Raw genomic sequence first — 22,255 nt, 5'->3', positions numbered from 1 at the left:
ACGGCCGGGAGGGCCAGGCGCGGCCAGGCCGGGGACGGCCGGGAGCGCCGCGGCAGCGGGCGGAGCCGTGCGCAGGAGATCGGACGCGCCCGAGGCGGGGCGGAGCCGCACGCGAGCGGAGACGGCCGGATCGGTGCGACATCGGCGCGGCAGAGCGGGGCGGAGCCGTGCTCGAGGGCGGACACGCGGAGCAGAGCAGACGCGGAGCTCGCCCGCGCCCGTGGTCGGGGCTGAGCTTGCGCCCGCCTCTGCGTGGCCGGGGCGGCGTCGAACGCGACGGCGGGGCAGCGGACTTGGGCACGCGTGCTCTTTGGTGGCGTCCTGCTGCTGGGTGGAGAGAAGGAGGAGCAGGGCCATGCCGCCTCCACCTCCATGGCCGAGCAGAGGAGAGGCAGATGAGGGGGTGGGGGGCAATGAGTGGAAACTTTTTGACACCCAGGCAAAAATTATCGCCGAGAGCTTCGAGGTGGTGAAAAAAATGTCTCATGGGGCTCAATGGCTGAAGATGCTCTTACATGTATAATAATTTGGACACATCTAGACTAGACACACCCAAATTTTTTATGGCTTATACTGTTGTATACAAACTATTACGCAAGACAGCCTTTTGCGCTCTCTCGAGAGAAAAATCACCTACCATTCCCTTTTCCATCCTCTCCATGGCGGGTACGGATCTGGATTCGCTGACTTAGCCACAGCAAGTCTCCGCTGACTTTGCCACAGGATCAAGAAGCGAAGGCTGAGATTTGCCAAATCACTGTCCGCAAACACTGTTCACGTAAACCACTGTTCATGCAAATCACTATTGACCATACTGTAGCATCCGATTTTTCAATCCGACGGACGAGACTGGGCAAAGGTAGTGGTACTGTAGCTTCGCTACCTTTGCCACGGCAAGTCAGCGAATCTGAATCGGGCGGGTACAGCTACATGCGTTCTTGTCCATTGCTAGCAAAATAAAAGCCGAAGTTCCCCAAGGCTATATACTGTGATTCCTGTGGCTCACAGAAGCAATGGCGCCATGCGATGCAGCTGTCCGGCGCCGCGTGGTCCTTTTCCCGCTGCCCTACCTTGGCCACATGATCCCCATGCTCCGGCTTGCCGCGGCGCTGCACGCCGGCGGCCACGCCATCACCGTGCTCCACACGGAACTCCACGCGCCGGACCCGGCGTGCTACCCTGCGGACTACCGCTTCGTGGCCGTGGCCGCCCCCGACCTCCCCGCCGCGTCAGAGGACATCGCGGCGTTCCTGGCGGCGCTCAATGCCTCCTGCGGGGCCGCCTTCAAGGACCGGCTGGCCGCGCTCCTCGCCGAGGGGGGCGTCCGCTGCGTGGTCACCGACGTGGTGTGGTTCTCGGCGCAGGCGGCAGCGAGGGACCTCGGCGTGCCGGCGCTGGCGCTCATGACGAGCAGCGCGGCCAGCTTCCGGACCTTCATGGCCTACCCGGCGCTGCTCGCCAAAGGCCACCTGCCATACGACGAGTCGCGGGCGGACGCTCCCGTGGAGGAGCTGCCACCGTTCCGGGTGAGAGACCTGCAGCGGATCGACGCGAGCAGCCTCGATACCTTCGCCGGCCTGCTCGAGCGGTTCGTCGACGCGGCGAGGCGATCGTCGGGCCTCATCGTCAACACCTTCGACGCGATCGAGGGGCCCGAGGTCGGCGACATCCGCGACGGCCTTTCCCTGCCGGTGTTCCCCGTCGGCCCCCTCAACAGATTCTCGCCGCCGCCGCCCCAAGAAGGCTCCTCCAGCTGCCTGGACTGGCTGGACAACCAGTCGCCGGGATCCGTCCTGTTCGTGAGCCTCGGGACCGTCGCCAGCGTCGACGCCCACGAGCTAGCGGAGCTGGCCTGGGCTTTAGCCGAGGCCGGCCGTCCGTTCGTGTGGGTGGTCCGGCCAGGCATGGTCCGCGGGCGTCCATCGTGCCCGCTCGAGCTGCCCGGCGACCTGGCGGAGCAGATAGGCGACCGAGGGATGGTCGTCCCTTGGGCCCCTCAGGAGAAGGTGCTCGGCCACGCCGCCGTGGGCGCCTTCCTGACGCACAGCGGGTGGAACTCGACGGTGGAGGCGCTGTCGGAGGGCGTGCCGATGGCCTGCCTGCCGTGCTTCGGCGACCAGTTCGGGACGGCGAGGTACGCGTGCGCCGTGTGGAAGGTGGGGGTGGAGGTGGGGAGGCTCGAGCGGGGGGGCGTCCGGGCCGCCATTGACAGGTTAATGGGCCCTGGCATTGAAGGGGAGGAGATCAGAGAGAGGGCCCGAGATCTCAAGGGCAAGGTGGGACGGTGCGTTGGAGAAGGGGGCTCCTCGCACATGGCGTTGCTCGGCTTGCTGGAACGAATCGCTTCATTCTGATGAAAGTTGTGGTCGCAGCTGCAATCCTGCCCATCCGTGATGCATAGGATTTGTGTCCAGCAGTGTTATGCAATGTATCTATCTATACTACTTATAAAAGAGCAAACATTATCTTTTCTAAATGCACCTCACAAAACATACACGAATACATAACCACCATATGATTAGTCCCACTAAACTCAATCTAACGGCTAGCCTTAACTTAATCCGTTCACTGTGTGCACTTAGCAATTTACATTGACTAACCATACTCCACCGTGGAGGAAAATATGAAAGCGCCTAGTCAATTAAGAAACTATAATCACGGACACATCCTATTAGGAAAGTAATCACAAACGCATCCTATTATTAGGAAACTAATCACGGACGCATCCTATTATTAGGAAAATGATCACGCGGGCATTCTATTATTAGGAAATAATCACGAGCGCATCCTATTAGGAAATTAATCACGGAAGCATCTAATTATTAGGAAACTAATCACGAACGCATCCTATTAGATAACTAATCACGAACGCATTTAATTATTAGTAGGAAACTAATCACGAGCGCATCCTATCGTCTCCTATCAGGGAATCGCGCACTCTACATTATTGCACTCTACATTACATACTACGCACCACCACTTTGGTAGAGGTGACGAGTTCGCATCATACAGAGAGACCAACCATGTTTCTTCAAATATCTTGAATCATGATCCTTATGACTTCATCTCTACTACTTATAAGAAGTACATTTTTTTATTTGACTATTTCCTGACTTGAGAGGTAAGGTATGTTTTATCCATTAGAGTTGCTAAAATTGGAAGCATGTCTACATTTTTTTTCTTTCTAAACCGGCATTTGTTGGCCTTTTTTTGCCATTGTTATTCTTACAAGTGGTAGCCTACGCATGTTGAAGACCATTTTCAAATTATTTATCTTCATATCATTATTACTACAAACTGAGAGGATATTTCTTATATTGTCAAAATTTTAGAATGATGAGCCCTTAAAGAAATGTGTAGTACTCAAGTAATTGTTCCAAGTTGTCATATTAATATTTTTGTCCAGTGAATAACAAGTATAATTATGCAATTTATCACTGTAATTTTTATTTGTTTTACATGTTCTATTTTCATAATAAAGTAAGTCACTTTTCTTGCTTTCAGACATTATGACACTTGTGGTGTAATAGTAGAATCGGATGGTCCAACTAGCATTTTTTTGTCTTGTTTCACAGCTGATTCTATGCAGTCAAGACATCTCTACACTTCTCTATCTGACAATTGCTTTCTCTTTTCAACAAACCATAGAGGTCTCTTCCCACTATTGTGGTTGACACTTAATTGTAATAATAATTCTTGATTGGAGTTTGTTGGCACTGAAACGCTTCCTTAGCTTGTCCTAAGTGACAATTTCATGTGTGATTATACTTGCATAAATGTGTGCATGTGGAGAATCATGATGAATCTTCTAAATAATTTTGAGTTTTATACATTGGAAAAAGTGGATGGTCTTTTAATACAGGAGACATGTTGATTAAGCAGAAACGATATTTCAAATTATTTGTACAAGTTGGAAATAAGAGATTGTGTACTTTATTGAAAAATTTCAAATTTATGAATAAATTGTCTTGTATTAAGTTTAGTATAATGTGTTAATCTAAATAGACGCGTGTTACACGTGCTCACTTATTAGTCTAAATAGACGTGCGTTGCACGTGCACACTTACTAGTTCCATAAATTATCCAGTTTAATCTATAAATAATAAGCCAGGCTCTGAATGCATTGATCAGATTATTTTTTGCGAGAATCGAGGAATTTTATTCAACTTCAACGGGGTTACAATCGGCTAATACAAGATCGGCAATAGAGTCTGGTCCCTGATGCAACCAACACACGGTGCTTCGGCGAACCAACTCGTGGTTGGATGGTTAGAGGGATAGTGGTATCCTCAGCCCACCAAGGTTCAAATCCTGATGCAAGCATTATTCCTAGATTTATTTCAGGATTTCCTGCGATATGCTTTTGGTGGGAGAGACGTTTCCGTCAATGACGAGGTGCCTACGATGACTTCATAGATCTCAAGATGATATGCTGGCTCAGTCTCTCGAAGATGCTCATAAGGATAGGGTGTGCGTCTGTGCGTTCATAGAAGTGGGTGTATGCACGTATGTATGAGCGCTTGCGTTTGTACTGTGTTTTAAAAAAAACACGCGGTGCTTCAGGTCCGAGCACAACTAGTTAGGCAGGTGTCGTTGTGGAGCTCCAACACCTCAGTACTTTGCTTTGTAGTCTCCGGTGAAAACCTAAGATCAGGCTTGCCGGATCTGATGACGATGTTGTGTCCTCGACAACTCTATCTTCTTGGAGGCAGTATCTTGGAGACCCAAATGACAGTTTGTGTTGTTGCATGTGATTGAGGGTGGCGCGTTTGTGTGGTGGTGTAGTCAGCTTGGGGTCCGTTGGTGGTGTTTTCTTCTTCATGTATTTCTCTTCAGCTACCCTTTCTCTTTAGCTATCCTTCACGTGGTCTTTGTCCTGTTGCCGTGCATGCTCAAGACCCTCCATTGGTTATCATTATGTTGCGGCAAGCTTCGGGCTTTGTGTGTCTTCTCGGTTCACCTTTGCTCAATGACGACGCCTCCCCAACTTGCTAATCACCCCGACCTCCCATGCTGAAGCTCCCGGTCAAGGTTCGTGTTAAGGTTTGGCACTCGTTGATTGTGGGTCCTCCTTTGTTTGTGCCGGTGCAGTGTGTTAGGCTGTTTGTAGAGTCTTGGCATTGTGATCCCTCGACAGTACCCTCAACTACTTGTGCCTCTCGTAGTGATGGTCTTTCTGTCTGCTAGCTAGGTCGTGCCTTCTCTTAGGCCTCCATCTTTTCTCTTCTTTATCTTTGATACTTGTCCGGCTTTGTTTTCCTCGTAAAAAGGACCAACTTAACTTAAGGTTTTCGATCAGATTTTTCTTGGCTTTTGAACAATATATTCAGGTGGGAGAACTCTTCCCCGGTGATTTAAAAAAAACTATCTTCAACTTTGCTAAGGTGGGACGACGCTGCTCGGTGCGGTGCTTTGGGCAGTGTGTAACCCTATTTTGAACTCCTGCTATTTTCAACTTTGCTTTGTTTAACAAATGCATGTGAAACAGCGAACATATAATTGGGAATTTAAACCATAACTGCCGTGCAGTTGTGTTTTTAGTTGGGGAGAGGATGCAGTTTGGAGTAAGTTTAGCATAACCAGAGCTACAGGAAACAGCCTCTCACCGATTTCTATTATTGTGCAGATGCTTTTGCTCCGGTGTTCTTGTTCCTCCTGTATCTCAAGTTTTGAACACTACACTTCTGATTTACACTTGTGCAGGGAGATACGGATGACACAAATTCTTCTTCCTGTGGAGCATAATCATGCTACAGTCAAAACTGACTCCGGGGCACATGCATGCTCTTTATTGTTAATGGAATTAGGATGCCATAACGGGTGCAGAAGGTGGACATAGGCCCACCGAGCAAAGAAGATGGTTTTTCTGATTTGTTGCATAATAAAATCCTGAAGTGTAAATCTGCAATGTGATCAAATTATAGATACTCCTACATAGAGCTTTTATATTGACAGGATATGTGTCAAATAAGTCCGCGCCTTCTGTGGCGCTGGGGGGGAGGGTTCGGGGCAAGTGGCCCTGACTCCTCCTTCTTCTGCGGCGGTCAAGAGGACCGCCCCTCCGACGACGCCGGCGAGCCACTCGGCGCCGAGGGGTGGGGCGGGAGGAGGGCTCGGGCAGGCGGCCCACGCCCTTCTCTCTCCCGACTCGCCCGCGGCTCAGGGCCTCCGTGTGGGCCACTTATCCGAGGGGCTTGGGAGCCCCCAGCCGCATACTCCAGTGACCTTGGTTGACCCTTTGAGGGATTCAACGCGAGGTTTTACTAGGGAGGAGGTCATTGCTTTTGGCGGGATCCCTGACCCGGTCTCGGCGGGGAGACGGATGAGTGCTCGCATTCAGGAGCTCCCGGAGGTGGATGACATGCAGCAGAGGTGCGCTATGAGGGCGGCCAAGCTTCATGATGCTGCGATCTCTACTGGTATGTCCGTCAACATATCTAATTCTTTATTGCATTTTTCTAATGAGGACATTATAAATAATGCAAATCAATTAGGAGTTTCACTAGGGGCTACGGATAGTGAGATTTCCAAGTCGGTGAATGATCTTTTAGATTTGGAGGCGGAGCGTGCCTTAGAGACAATTCGTAATCTCGCAGCGGTAAAACCCATGAATGATGATGAGATTGATGCGTTAGGGGTCAGGGTGCTGGATAATCTGTGTGTGGATCTAGCACCATCCAACCATGAGTCTGAGATGATGATGTGCCCATAGATGATGCAGTTGTTAGTACCGTTCAACCCAGTTATGAGGACCGGAAAACTGAACCTAGTAAACCAAAGCGCAAGTGGAAACGAAAGATTTATCCCGATTCTGCAGTACATAGGAGTGCTAGGATTCGAACCACCAAAAAATTCTATGATGATCGATGAAAGAAATCTTCTGGAATAGCAGAGGTCTGAAGGACTTGGCTAAAAGAAGGTTTCTGGCTGAGGCATCTTTGGAGCAACGTTTAGATTTTGTTGCTCTTTCGGAAACTGGTCGAGCTAACTTTGCGCCCCAGTTTCTTTCCTCTCTTGTGGGTGGTGTTGATTTCGATTGACATTGTCTCCCCCCGCGAGGAAGATCGGGTGGTATCTTGCTGGGTGTGAGATGTGATTCGCTTGAAGTCCGAAGTGTAGTAATGGGCGATTTCGTGGTTAAGTTTCGAGTCAGGTCTAAAGTAGATGGTTTCAACTGGGCTTTGGTGGCAGTTTATGGTGCCGCACAGCCTGATCTTAAACCGGAGTTTCTAGCGGACCTTGTTCGAATCTGTGGGTCAGAGCAGCTCCCAATTTTAGTTGGGGATGATTTCAATATCATTAGGAGGAGAGAGGATAAAAACAATGATAACTTTGACGGCAGGTGGTCATTTATGTTTAATACCATTATTGAAAGCTTGGATCTGAGGGAGATAGAGCTTTCTGGTAGAAAGTTTACCTGGGCTAATGCTCTGCCAAACCCGACTTATGAAAAGCTTGATCGAGTTCTCGCGAGTGTAGAGTGGAAACAGAAGTTCCCTCTTGTAACGGTACAAGATCTCTCGCGGGGCATTTCCGATCATACACCCTTGTTCGTGGATTCTGGTGAGCCGAGCCACGTGGGGAACAAAAACACCTTCTCTTTTGAGATGGCCTGGTTCGAACGCGAAGGATTCTTGGACCTGATTGCCAGGGAATGGGCTAAGGGTGCAGGAGGGAGGACTTCGGTCGAGCGCTGGCAAAATAAGATTAGGAATTTGAGAAGTTTCTTACGGGGTTGGGCTAAACACCTTAGCGGAGTGTATAAGATTGAAAAGGACGGGCTCCTTTCTCTTATACAGGCACTAGACATAAAGGCCGAATCCACAATTTTGTTGCCTGCTGAGCTTCAGGTTAAATCTGAGGCGGAGAAGAGGTTGAAAGAACTTCTCCGCGAAGAAGAACTGAAGTGGGCGTTGCGGGCTAAGGTCCGCAGAGTGGTCCAAGGGGACGCGAATACTCAATTCTTTCACTTGATTGCTAATGGTAAGCACAGAAAGAAGAGGATCTTTCAACTTGAACAAGATGAGGGTACTATTTTAGGACAAGACAACCTCAGAACCTATATAACAGAGTATTATAGGCAGTTGTTTGGACCGCCGGAGGATAGCTGTGTGTCCCTCGATGAGTCCAGGACTGAGGATGTGCCTCAACTGTCGGCTGCTGATAATGATATTATGGTTGCCCCGTTCACTGAGAAGGAGGTGTTTGATGCTATTGCACAGATGAAAAACAATAAGGCTCCTGGACCGGATGGTTTTCCGGTTGAGTTCTACAAAAAGTGCTGGCACATCATTAAGGGGGATTTGCTTCCTATGTTTCATGATCTGTTCTCTGGACAGCTTCACTTATTTCACTTGAACTTTGGAACTATCACACTGCTCCCTAAGAAAACGGATGCTGTGAGAATTGAGCAGTTCAGGCCAATCTGCCTTCTCAATGTTAGTTTCAAAATTTTCACCAAGGTCGGGACTAATAGGCTTACACAGATTGCGCATTCTGTGGTGCAACAGTCGCAAACTGCTTTCATGCCAGACAGAAACATCCTTGAAGGGTGGTCGTCCTTCATGAAACGCTCCATGAAATCCATTCAAAAAAATTAGATGGAGTAATTTTAAGGTGGATTTCGAGAAAGCGTACGATAAGGTCAAATGGCCATTCCTCCAACAGGCATTGCGTGTGAAAGGTTTTGATGAAGCCTGGCGCCGCCAGGTTGAATCATTCACGCAAAAAGGTAGTGTGGGAATTAAAGTGAATGACGATATTGGTCGTTACTTCCAGACACATAAAGGCCTAAGACAAGGAGATCCGATGTCCCCTATATTGTTTAACATTGTGGTTGATATGTTAGCAATTTTGATAGGGAGGGCTAAGGAGAATGGTCAAGTAGGTGGCTTGGTACCCCATCTTGTTGATGGAGGTGTATCCATCCTGCAGTACGCTGATGATATAATCATCTTCATGGAGCATGATTTGGCCAAGGCGAGACATATGAAGCTGGTGTTATGCCTTTTCGAACAATTGACCGGGTTAAAGATTAACTTTCATAAGAGTGAGTTGTTCTGCTTTGGTAAAGCAAAGGATGAACAGGACGCTTATAGGCAATTGTTTGGGTGCGAGTTGGGGGAGTTACCTTTCTTTTACTTAGGTATCCCGATCCACCATCATAGGCTGACGAACCGAGAATGGAAGTGCGTCGAAGACCGATTTGAGAAGAAGCTGAGTTGCTGGAAGGGCAAGCTCATGTCATACGGTGGCTGATTAATTTTGATTAACTCGGTACTCACGAGTATGCCTATGTTTCTCTTATCGTTCTTTGAAGTCCCAGTTGGTGTCAGGAAAAGACTGGACTTCTATCGATCGCGTTTCTTTTGGCAGGGTGATGACTTAAAAAGAAAGTACCGGCTAGCTAAATGGGATATCATCTGTAGACCAAAATACCAAGGGGGTCTCGGGATCGAGAATCTTGAAGTTAAGAACAGATGTCTTCTTAGTAAGTGGCTGTGGAAACTGTCTTCTGAGACTGATGCCACGTGGGCGCAAATCTTTCGTAGCAAGTACCTCCACACAAAAACTTTGTCCCAGGTTACAGTCAGGCCGACCGACTCGCCTTTTTGGAGAGGACTGATGAAAGTCAAACAATCCTTTTTTAATAGGACAAAGTTCATTATTGGCAACGGTGCTAGTACGCGTTTTGGGAGGATACTTGACTCGGAGAGACACCCTTGGCCATTCAATATCCGTCTTTATATCGTATTGTTCAACGACGCGAGGTGTTCGTTGCAACGGTATTTCAATCTACCCCCCTTAATATTCAGTTCAGACGGTCGCTAGCGGGCAATCGTTGGGAATCTTGGCTCCGTCTAGTTAGGAGACTGATGGAGGTTCAACTTTCTCAACAACCCGATGAATTACGCTAGAAGCTGGCTAGGTCTAGAGTTTTCACGGTTAAATCAATGTATATTGATGTTATTAATTCGTCCTCCATTCCTACCTCTAAGCATGTTTGGGATGTTAAAGTGCCTTTGAAAATAAAAGTGTTTATGTGGTTTGTCCATAAATAAGTTATTTTAACCAAGAACAACTTGATAAAGCGTAATTGGACAGGACCTACTAGGTGTAGTTTCTGTGATCGGGATGAGACGATTCAACACCTCTTTTTTCATTGCCCGTTAGCCAAAGTTCTATGGCGGACGGTCCACGTTGCTTTTAAGATTACTCCACCGAACTCTGTCAATGCGTTATTTGAGATATGGCTTAATGGGATTGAGCCAGACTTAGCGAGACATATTTGTGTTGGAGTTTGCGCCTTGCTGTGGACTATCTGGAATTGCAGAAATGATTTGGTGTTTAACAGAATATCACGTATTCACTTTTTGCAGGTTATTTTCCGAGCCACCACACTGATCCGTTCGTGGTCGCTACTCACTCTGACGGAGGCCAGGGAGCATTTGGTTACTGGATCTGTCCGCTGGGAGATGGTAGCTCGGGATATTTTCAACCGGTTTGGATGGCGGTCATGTAATAGGATAGGCAATTAGTTTACCTATTTTTCTTTAGCCAGCCGGTTGTGGCTTTTCTTTCTTGGCTAGTTGGTGTTTCTAGCCTTTTTAGCTCTGTGTGAGCTTTCTTTTTTTTTTGTTCTGTCAGTTGGAGACTTTGGAACCTTGTTCGAACTTTTTTTGGTTAATAAGATGGCCGTATGCATCACTCTGATGCAGAGGCCGGGGAACTCCCCCTTTTCGAGAAAGAAAAATAACCTATTTGTAGATGGGTTGACATGATCATGGTACACTGTCAATTTTTGGGTCTGATATACTGGAATTTGATTCATCAAAAAACAATAGAAATTTCTAGAAGCATCAATGTTTGTGTAAGCTGAAATCGATCTGAAAGGTGAAACCTGGTCCAGAAATAATGAAATGTTCAGAACCATTCATGGAAGTGTGCAATGGGGCAATGCTTCAACATTCGATACATGCTCACTCGGTCCCAAATAAGTGTCCCTGATTTAGTACAATCATTCTGGTTGACATCTGTTTTGCGATACGCCGATGGCATTTGTTGATTCCAAAAGATAGCAAGATGGCACATGGATCCAAAATGGACTCAAACTGAAACAATCCAGTAACAACATTCCTGGAGACATTAGAAAGCAGAAAGACAAGGTTACAGTTTCTGCAGTTCAGAGCAGCAAGTTTCAGATTATCAGCAGTACACCCACCATGCAAAGTTCTGAACTGAACATCAGTTCAGATATCAAGATGACCACACAAGTATCACCAAGCCCTAGCAGTTGTCGAACATCGCACGCACTCCTGTCCTCGGCTATAAACCGGAACGGCACGCACTCCTGTCCTTAGCGATGCAGTGGCTGGCAAGGTCCTTGGAACTGGCGTTCGATTTCCTCCCCTGCCTCAGCATGGCAGACATGTCCGGACAATCCCTTCCCGGCGAGGTCCGTGCCGGCGTTCCACGCCTCCAGCTCCGGGTTCCGGTAAATTTTGTTTTGTGTTTTAGTAGTAGACAAGATCTCAGCATGCAAACTGCAAATGAGGGGTCTGATCTGGCACCACGTGCTTAGCTTTACTACACCATTTCATTAGTGTCCCTATCCCTACGGGGATGCTACAAATCTTGAGGACAACGAACGTAGACTCCTGCTGGTCCAATCTGATGCCGTAGCTCGGCCGTAGCTTTTGTTTAGGGGCTAGAGCTTTTGTTAGGGCGCTCTTGTCCTCTCTCGCAGATATTAAGGTCCCGTTGGAATACAAGAATAGACGAATTTCACGGAAATAGGATCCCATGAAGACTTTCGACGATGACCCTTGGATTGGAAATTTGGCTTTGAAAATTTATACAGGAATTCCTTCTTTCATGCACGTTAGAGAGGATCCTACAGGCTCTTTTGATTCGAGGTCGATATGAAAAATGTGAATTAGGAGAGGGATTAATGAATTATTATAACACACTGACAAATTTGTAAAACCGTGTAATAAGATTTTCTCAATCAACCGAGATAATGCTACATATTTTGCATCGGAACCATGATACATATTTTCTTAATATATATTACTTTTTCTCGTTTCTAACTATTACTAGAGGGTAGTTCTTCTCCCGATCCAACCCTCCGAAACACCTCTATCGCAACAACCCTCATGCCGCTGCCGGCGGCGGCCTCTGGCCGGCTGGCCGGTGGCAGCAGCGCCTTCAATCCGACTCCCCTCCTTTCATGCCCTTCTCCTTATCGTGACCCCTGTCCTGCAGCCCGTCGGCGCATCTGGTTGATTCCCATTGTCCAGATCGGATCAGGATAGGCCGATGGTCGTCAACATGATCTGCTGCTTGCTCAAATCGGCCTCCAACTGATTACCCTCCACTACTAAATTTGCTCTATTTTGTGACATTTCACTTGTGTCACGTACAACCCTTTTTCGTCGCCAAAAATAGCCACCATGACGTTTTTCGGCCGTCGCCCCCACCGTCATCGAAGTGCCGTCATAGAAAATAAAATCTGACGGTACATCTTTTTCGTCTCTCAAGATCACATATCAGGGGATGAGCCAAATAATGTCACCGTTTGCCGTTTCCGTTGACGGCCCCTAATGTCACTTACGATAGCCCAAACTGTTGCATAAGATCATTTTAGCGACGATGATCCCGTCACAGGTGATCGGTCGACGGGTTTGATCAGTCAAAGATTCTGACATGTGGGGCCAGCAGTTGCTGACGTGGCTGCTTCCAGATGGGTCCCCCGTGCGTTTTATCGCCGACGGTCCCGTTAGTAATAACCGGTCGTCAGTTTTGACTAGTGAAAGCTCCTGACATATGGGCCCAGAAGATGCTGACATGGCTGCTTACATGTGGGACCAGGTAGTCTAATATCGGTGACGATGTGTCGTCTGACCTGTCAACGTTTTTGACATGTGTGCCCATTGTTGTGGTGATGTGGATGCAGGTCACGACGTCCATAACTGTCGTCATAGTCTGCACTGTGTAGGTGCTTTCAATTTGTTTTATGTATTGCAAATGGCGGGCATATTTGATACAAAACTGAATTAATTTTCAAGAATTTTAATATAAATTTAAACAAATTTTGAAATACAATGAAAATTCAACCCAATGACTACATCGTAAACAAGAACACAAATCCGAACAAAACTCAAAAAACATTTAAAAACTTAATAAAAAAACATAACCCTTCCGCCGACAAGAGACAGGATCCACTGCGTCTCTATGGCCTTGAGGCCACTGGAGACGAGGCAGACCAGCGCCGGTGCCAGCGGGAGGCACGAGAAACCCTAGCCCTCGGATGTGAGTGGTCGTTTGATAGAAGGGTTGAATCACTTTTTGTTTCAGAGTAGGAGGGACAACGTTGGTCGATGGAGATCTCATAGTATTAGCCTTTTTTAGGGCAATCTAATAGTGGTAGCTGATCTATTTAGATAGCATTTCTTAGTCGGGCCACGCATGTAATAGGAATAAAATGTGGCTATTGTTAAGTTCCACCAAAACGATGAAGATCTTCGCTAGTGTGCCCACGTCCACACGGGCATCCTCGCACGTCGCAAGCAAAATTCCGTAGCATGTTTCTTTCCCCTTGAGGTCCAGGATGGCACGTGCGTGGCGTACTGGCGTTCGAGACATGTCCACCTTTTTCCCCACCGCTGGTACGGAGTACTACTATGTAGGCTCGTCCGTTCTCGCGCCTCCATCTGCTTCGAGGCGGTGTGTCTGCCATAGGTCGAGGTAAGGTGAGACGACGCTGCTAGGGTGGCTGCCGCGGCCTCGGATGCACATGGCCGCTCCACTTCTCGGTGATATCGCCAGCTGAGCTGCTGCTATGGAGGAGAAGATCGTGGCAGGAAGTGACCAAGAAGAGGAGAGCGACGCGTCTCCCAAACCAAGACAGTTTTTGTTTTCAGAACCACATAGGGCATTTTCGACGTGAACGCCTATTCTCCCTTCATATATTCCCCCGGCTCGGACAATTTTAAGCCTTCAATGTAGATGTCCATATTGGTCCAGACACGGACGGCGTCTAAAATCCTCCGGCCCTAAATGAAAGGCGGCGGAGTAGGGGCGTCTGGATGTCCGCCACATCGGCCCGACAGGCCGGTTTCCTTACTGTTTTTAACGAGGCCCCTCGCTCTCGCTCACGCTCTCCTTGCCTTTCAAAACCCTAGTCATTGCTCCGCCGTGATGGGCAAAAAGACGACACTAGAGGAGCGCCTCTGTGGCCGCATGGTGTGGTATTCGCAACTCCTCACCACGAAGCCCGGTATGGGGTGCGACGCTCGGCGTCATTCCTTAAGATGCAGGTGTCGCCTGTTTGGGTCCTCTTCGACCCGAAGCTCGTGGAGGCCTGGTCCTTGGACCGGTTCAAGACCACCAAGGAGTCGGATCCCCGTCGTTAAAGTCGGATCAGTCAAGACCTACTCCAGATCAGGATCGCCGAGTCGAAGCGTGAGCTCGGCCTCAAGATCGATGAGAGTGCAAAGTGAAGAAGGAGGCATGGTGGCTGGGACGACGACAACAACAAAGGCGGCAATGACGATGATGGTCTTGATAGCCTCGAAGGTCGTGCGTACGAAGTTGTTGTCCACTATTTACTCTAGTTTAGATTAAATTTGGAGGAGTTTGTGCGTACGAAGTTGTTGTCCACTATTTACTCTAGTTTAGATTAAATTTGGAGGAGTTTGCGTGTACTAATATATGTGAAACTTGTTGAATTCGTATTTGAAATGTTTGAAACAATGAGATAACATGGAATAGCCCTGAAGAGACGACTATCCGCGGATACGTCTGAACATGACCAAAAACATTTAAAGACGACATGTTTGATAAACGACCTTGGAGATGCCTTAGGGGTTACGGCAACTATGACAATTCTAGTCACCAAATCTGTCTCAAATGTCCGGACAGGACGACCCAGACAGTTTTAGCCATCCAATGCTGGTCGTCAAACACCGATAAACAGTTGGCTAGGCGGTCCGGGCGTCTGCTGCCACGGTTAGTTGGACCACATCTCCTTGTTGATCCGCTTAGCCAACCGTCCAAATTTATTGATTATGGTTGCGTGACCTTTGTCCGGCCTGTTGTCCACGGACATGTCTGAACACGTCCACGGACATTTGTAGATTTAAAATAAGCGCTGGAGTTGGGAAAATACACAGGAGCTCCTGGGTGCTCCACACCCCTATACGAATATTAAACGTAAAAAATACCAAAAATAAAAAAAAAACTGAAATTTGGGATATCAAACCTGGGTTCTCAATCTACTTCCGTGTGAAATTTCATTGAACATATCTGTGACGAAGGAAATATTGTCCGAACAAAAATCCATCCAAAACAGTTTTATCCTATACATAGGTTTTTTTGTCTTTTTTGCCACGAATACGTTTTCTAGTATTTTTCACGAAATTTCACGCGGGAGTAGATCAGGAGCCAGGTTTGATATCCCAAAATCTCAGGTTATTTTTTAAATTTCTCGCTATTTTTTTATTTCAATGTTCGTATAGGGTGAGTTGCCCTTGCTCTCGCAGCAAGCGGCTAGCGCAGGTCATGCACAGTGCTGGTCTGGTCTGAAAGAGCAGTGCCGCCGATGACACGCAAACAATATTGAATGCATGGTACCCTAAAAAAAAATTTGAATGCATGGTGGCGCTACAGTGGCTACGTACCGTACGTAGGTATAGCATTAAATGGAGCACACGCGCTATATGTATATGCAGTACTACTCGGTATAAACTCCATACGCAGGGAGGCCGATGGCGGACAAATTTTGTGTTTTGACCTTTTACTCAAACCTATTAGAGATCTGACTCTAGTTTGATTTTTTTTGCAAGATCTGATCCTTTTGCTACCGTCAGGATTCATGGCAGTAGGGTATAACAGTCTACCGTCAAGGTCTCTGACAGTAGGGTTATACAGGCTACCGCTAGTCTATTTGGCGGTAGCAAAAGAGTCAAATCTTCAAAAAAAAATTCAAGCTAGGGTCAGATCTCGAATATGTTTCGAGAAAAGGGTCAAAACACGAAAAAAAAATGCCGCCGCAGGCATAAAGGAGCTCCAAACGCTCAAAGGAATGGAATTTCATCACATGTAAAGCTTCAAACTCTACTGTAAGCGCTGAACGCATACGGTCTAGTGTTGAGTAAGTAAGTTCGTATGCATCTCCCTCCCCCACCCTAAAAATGGGTTTAGCTGCATTTAGTTTGGTAAGACGAATGCCATGACAGGGGAGGAGGGGACATTTGGTGAGACAAATGCGGACGCCTACGTTGCTCAAACAAAACACGAAGGCCAACGATCTTTTTATCCCTACGATAGTCTTGCGCGGGAATCCTCTCTCTCTCTCTCTCTGCATTGACGGTTTCAACGCGAGAATCTTATTATATCCCCCTGGGGAGAAAGCGGAAATGAGTAGTAGGTCATCTGCAGCAGCGGTGCGGCCTAGCGTAGGGCAATGTTTCTTGCCTTACTCTACTGTGGTAGGGTCATGATGTATCGCTCTGGGACTCGAACGGGCGCGAATTAAACTGTGGTTGAGATAGTTAGGTAGACAATGGTATTCCCATCCATCAGTGTTTAAATCTTGGTGCTCGCATTATTTCTGAATTTATTTTAGGATTTCCGGCGATGCGCTTTCAGTGGGAGGAGACGTTTCCGTCGACGACGAGGCGTCTAAGACGACTTCGTAAATCTCAAGATGATGTGCCGGCTGAGTCTTTTAAAGGCGCTTGTGTCTGTACTGATGCTAAAAAAAAAACTGGAACGGATAGATTTCGTCACGTCTCATAAGGAGAGATGAAGCGACGGGTCGCGTCGACCGGCGCAGCAGCAGCAGCACCAGCATGCCCGCCGCCTGCTCTCTCTAGTCCTTCACCTCACGCCCGTGCCGTCGGTCGAATAGACCGATCGACCAGACGTTTCGTACGTGCACGCCGAGCTGTACCACAACCCAAGGAATACAAGGCTAGCCAGCCAGCCAGGGTCGGCCGTCGGCGAGCAATCCAGTCGGGCCGGTGAGGCCAACTCCACCGCACGACCAAAGACGGACGTTCGCAGTAGCGGAGCTACAGCCCCAAACCTGGACGGGCCAGTACAAAAAAACCCAACTATTTTTATTAGCTTTGTCTAATTTACCTATCAACCTCCATTAAACTTGCTATAACATAGGCGGGGCATAGCCTATTTCGCCAAGACGTAGCTTTGTTAGTGAATGTTCGGTTTGGTCGGATTTTATCCTTTTGGGGTGGCGATGAGGTTGTCTATATTCGCGTCTGTCCAATGGGTCGTGGGTGCGTCCAACGCGCGACTACATTTCAAATCATATTCGAAGGTTACATGATTAAAAAAACAAAAAATAAAATAAAATGCCTAAAAAGTAAATAAACGTAGTTAAAAAAATTTAAAACATAATTTAGGACTCACGGCCACAAAACGGCCCAGTTTCACGGTTCACTTAAACGGTCCAGTGCCATAATTTTTACATAAAAATAAAATAAAAAAACGCCGTCCGCGTACTCCTGCCGTGGTCGTCGCCGTCTTTAGTGGCCGCCAGTGTCGTCGTCGTCGTCGTCGCTGATGAGATCGACGTAGTCCGGCGGCGTCCACAAGTGGGCCGGCGGTCCGTGGTGCACGGGGGCGGCATGATGGAAGGTGGCAGGTGCCTGCACCACCTCCTCTCGCGAAGAGGCGTCCCGCTCTGGTGAGTGCGGCGGCGTGGGGCACCAGTCCACTCCCCCCACGACGGTCGTCGTCTCCGGAGTCGTGCATGGCCAGCTCAAGTGCTGCCCCACCAGGTCCGGGTTGAACGCGGCCACCGACGGTTCCTCCATCACCTCCTCCTTTGCCACCATCTTCAGCTCGGGGATGACGACGTCGCCGGCCGCAGAGAGAGCCGTCATCTCCTTGAGGCCCTCCCATTGGTGCTTCTCGTGCGTGCGCATGAAGTCCTCCATGACACACGCCATGATATGAGCCTCCTCCTCCGCTGTCATGCGAGGAGGGGGAGGTGGTGACGGAGACGGGGAAGGCGACGACGTGGGCGTGAGGCCGCGCACCCGCTTACACCCGTGCACCTCCCGTCGTGGCCGCCGTGGCCCCGACACCGTGTCGACGAAGTAGGACGCGCGCCGCACAACGCGCTCATCCTGGAGCCACGTGTCCCAGAACACGAAGTCGGGGGTGTACCTCTCGTCGTAGTAGAGGTCGTCGGGGTGGAGGAGGCGGCGGCACTCGATCTCATCGCGCCGCGCACGGCCACTCATCGGGACCGGTGGGATCGGGACCCGATCCGCGAAGAGGTGCCAATTGTTGGGGAGGTGCACGTCGCTCCACGGGACCGGTGTCCTTGTCTCCCACTACCACCAGCACACGTCCGCGGCCAGGTACCATCGGTCGCGCTCGCCGGCGATGGTGAAGGGGGCAGGCGCGGGGACTCGATTGGAGGTGCATGGCGGTGATGCGGGCTCATCCTTCTTCACGGAGCCGCGACGACATCCCGAGGAGGAGCCGGCCTCGCGGCCGTGCTTCGCTTTGCGGTCGTAGTTCCATAGCCCCATGGCTGCGGCCGGCCGGCGAGTTCAAGGATGGGGAGCAGCTAGGGTTTGGGGAGTGTCGGGTTTCGAGTGGGCAAAGAGGGGCCGGAGTGGGAAGTGTGGACGGCGATCGGTCCACGGCTTTCCATTTAAGAAGGACGGTGACTGTTCGCTTGGCGGATGATAGGTGAGCCCACCCGCGCGTGCGCATTGATGTTGGCGGGTTGGAGATAGGTGGCCGCCTGCCACGCGGCTCCGACGCGAACGAGTCGCGCGCCCATTCGCTGTCCTGCTCGATACAAACCCGACGCATGTTTGCGTTCGAAATGAGTTGATCCGAACACAAAACGAACTAGATGGGTTCAGACTATCGCGCGCTGGATCGTCTAGTTTGTCCCTTTTAACCCGAACGAACGACGCCGGACGGGATGGGGTTGGGCAGTGGAGTTGGCCTGAGTTGGGTGGCGAGAGAGGCGTCGGGGCGGTGGGGGCGGCGGAGGCTATGTAGAGTACGTGTAGCGCCACACGCGGCGTGGCGAGCGAGTGAGTGTTCAATCATCAATCAATGCGCCGCAAGTGGAGTAAAAATTTCCTCGCCTCTGACAACCGCCGTTCTCCGGAGCAGGCTACCGCTTTTCCCTTCACACCTCGGCGGTAAAAAAATACATTCCTCCCGCTCTACTGCCTGGGATCCTACTGCCGCAAGCACTGTGCGCAGGGAGACAGCACAAGGGAGCGAAGCTGAGGACGCAGGGCACGATGGCAGCCCCGTAGTCAGAGAGTCCAAGGAAGGGCAAGAAAAAGCAGGCAGGGGAAGGGAGGGGAAGCGGAAGGGGCCCAAGATAGCGAGGCGGCAGCCATGGAGGTAGAGCCACCGCCACCGGCAGCGGCAGGGGCAGCGGTGCCGCGGAAATGCGGCGTCGGCGGGGAGCAGCCGGGCCACGGGACCCCGAATCGGCCGCGGGAGGCGCAGGAGGACCAAGCAGCCCCGGCGCCGCTGCGGCGGGAGCTGGCGGCGGCGCGGGCGCGGCGGAGGGCGGGCCGCGCCACGCCCTCGCCGTCCTGGAAGCTCGAGGCGTCGCCGCCGCGGCCGGAGGAGCCGCCGGCGGACGCGGCGGCGGCGGGAAGGAGGAGCTCGTCGGGGGCGTCCGCGCGCCAGCTGGGCGCCACGCTGTGGGAGATCCAGGACGTCGTCAGGGCCGCGGGCGCCGGCCGCCGGATCCGCAGGCGCGCGCGGAGGGGGCCCGCCGCGTCCCCTCACCGCGGCGGCGACGACGACGACGACGTGGATCGGGTGAGGGCTCCGCTACCTCCCTCTCTCTGCTTTTTCCTGGTCAACGTCGGTGACGTCGCTAGTCTGTCGCGGCATGTTATTATCTTCCCTTGCAGTCCTTTTCTGCTAGCTCCATACAATACTCTGCATTGGCATCATGTCATTGTCGCCGAATTTTCAGTGGATCAGAGTATGTTAGAAATTGTTCTCTAGTGTACTTGTCAGTGCGGCGGATAGATTAGCTTTCTGCCACAGCAAGATATCATATGTTGTTGCTTCTTGAGATTTAGCTACTATTTCGGCGCTAGAAAATCCTAACTGCAATGTGCCCCTTGCTCGGTTCTTCGCGAGGCGGAGATCAGGTCCTAAAATCCAGCACCAAGCACACCGTTCGATTAGCATCACTCTGAGATTTTACTAGTATTTTGTTCTCCACTTTTGTGGTGTTGAACTGTCAAGAAGACAAGAAGTAATGTGCAATAAAGCCGCAATCCACTGCTGTCACAGTAGTATATACTTGTACCTTCCTTTCAATTGAGGGTTTGCTCGCACACATTTTCTGGCACATATACGGTTAATGTGGTCCTCCCCTGGCCCTTGTGCATTGGCTGCTTAGTGATAAAATGCCCTGAAATTTATCACTCAGCAGTTGCCTCAACAGAATGGAATTTGGACTGCCCTTCTTCTAGGGGAATTTGGAGTATGTTTTGCACATAGAACCTGCAACTAAATACTAGTAACAGTATTAGTTCGAAATGCACTGGTGTTGAAACATCAAACATGTCATCAACCGTATATGGTGGAGGGTTTTTTCGTTAGGAAATTTTCTTTAGGATCACCGAGTTCTCTGAGTGTTCTTGGGTTGATTATTTTAAGATCATGCAAAAGCTAAGGAAGAGACATAGAATGTTAAAAGGAAAAACCTCCGGGCGATCATTCACAAATCAGGAGCTGGCAAATATTTCTAGCAGTCCTATGTATTCGTAGTTCTTTGAGATGGACTTGATGCGAATTTCTACCTTGCATTTGACTTGCATGGTTGATTACTGTGATGATTGTGATTCTTTTTCTTGATGTTCTCCTAGCAAAATCCCAATTCTAAAGGTGTAAACACATCTTCTATCAGTTGGGATCTTTGCCATAAAATCTTGGCAATTGTTTTAGTATACATCTGAGCTTGAAGAATATGCTTTCTCCTTGTAATTATAACCTTAATGTTCCCTACTATGTAATGATCCTAGAATATATACGAAAACACACCTGTACTTCATGTTCTTCTAAATTTTCTTTCTCTGAAAAAAGGGGAAACACCCACCTTGTATTAGATAAACTATCTTTAATGTTCCCCACTATGTAATGATCCCAGAATATATACGAAAACACACCTGTACTTCATGTTCTTCTAAATTTTCTTTCTCTGAAAAAGGGAAAACATCCAGCTTGTATTAGATAAACTATCCTTAATGTTCCCCACCATGTAATGATCCCAGAATATATACGAAAACACACCTGTACTTCATGTTCTTCTAAATTTTCTTTCTCTGAGAAAAGGGAAAACACCCAGCTTGTATTAGATAAACTATCCTTAATGTTCCCCACTATGCAATGATCCCAGAATATATACGAAAATGCACCTGTACCTTCATGTTCTTCTAAATTTTCTTTCCCTGACAAAGGTAAACACCCAGCTTGTATTAGATAAACTAAAGTGTCACAGTAATAAATGAGTAGCATAGCCATGTGGCCATAACGAGAATATACGGAATGAAATAGTAGCTCGGGACCGATCGACCTCGAGATTGCGCCCTTGACCTGCAGCATCTCATCGAGCCGGCCGCCCTTGACGACCTGGAGGCCCCATTCACTGAAGACGAGATTTGGCAAGCCATCAAACGCCTGCCGGCGCGCAAGGCGCCAGGCCCGGACGGCTTTACCGCGGAGTTCCTTCGATCCTGCTGGCCCGTCGTCAAGCACGACTTCGTCTGCGCCTTCCAGCAGCTTCATTCGCTCCGTGGACGAGGATTCAGTTATCTGAACCAAGCGCTGCTCACACTCATCCCAAAGCGCGCCGACGCTGCCAGCCTGTTCGACTACAGGCCCATCAGCCTCATCCACCTCGTCGCCAAGATCTTCGCGAAGGTGCTGTCTCTCCGCCTCGCGCCCAAGCTCAATGACTTGATCAGTCCCATCCAGAACGCCTTCATCCCCGGACGCAGCCTCCACGACAACTTCTTGATCGTGCGACAGTCGGCGCGCCTCCTCCACCAGCTGGGAGCTCCGCGCATCCTCCTCAAGCTTGATCTCACCCGCGCCTTCGACTCCGTCTCATGGCCCTTCCTCTTCGAGGCCCTGCGTCGATATGGGTTCGGTGATCGCTTCCTTGGCTGGATTGCCATCCTGCTCTCGTCGGCCAGCACCCGAGTCCTCCTAAATGGCGCGC

The 22,255-nt window shown here is 49.5% G+C and overlaps 2 protein-coding genes across 2 annotated transcripts in view; both read left to right on the top strand.

The window, feature by feature from the left end:
• Nucleotides 1-607: 607 nt before the first annotated feature.
• On the top strand, nucleotides 608-2,476 carry LOC119334371 (DIMBOA UDP-glucosyltransferase BX8-like). Its single transcript, XM_037606951.1, has one exon. It carries the CDS (start codon nucleotides 1,014-1,016, stop codon nucleotides 2,352-2,354), a length of 1,341 nt encoding a protein of 446 aa, XP_037462848.1. The 5' UTR covers nucleotides 608-1,013; the 3' UTR covers nucleotides 2,355-2,476.
• A 16,743-nt stretch (nucleotides 2,477-19,219) lies between these two features.
• The window catches only part of LOC119329375 (uncharacterized protein At5g41620-like), a 7,854-nt gene continuing 4,818 nt past the window's right edge, over nucleotides 19,220-22,255 (top strand). The window contains exon 1 of the mRNA XM_037602412.1: nucleotides 19,220-19,836. Coding sequence (XP_037458309.1) covers nucleotides 19,402-19,836 — 435 coding nt within the window. The 5' untranslated portion in view covers nucleotides 19,220-19,401. The remainder of the gene's footprint in view (nucleotides 19,837-22,255) is intronic.

Source organism: Triticum dicoccoides, chromosome 7A (genome assembly GCF_002162155.2).
Source record: "Triticum dicoccoides isolate Atlit2015 ecotype Zavitan chromosome 7A, WEW_v2.0, whole genome shotgun sequence".
In the NCBI taxonomy this organism is placed as follows: domain Eukaryota; kingdom Viridiplantae; phylum Streptophyta; class Magnoliopsida; order Poales; family Poaceae; genus Triticum; species Triticum dicoccoides.
Note: the sequence above shows the minus strand (reverse complement) of the source record. Positions and strands in the feature narration are given on the sequence as shown.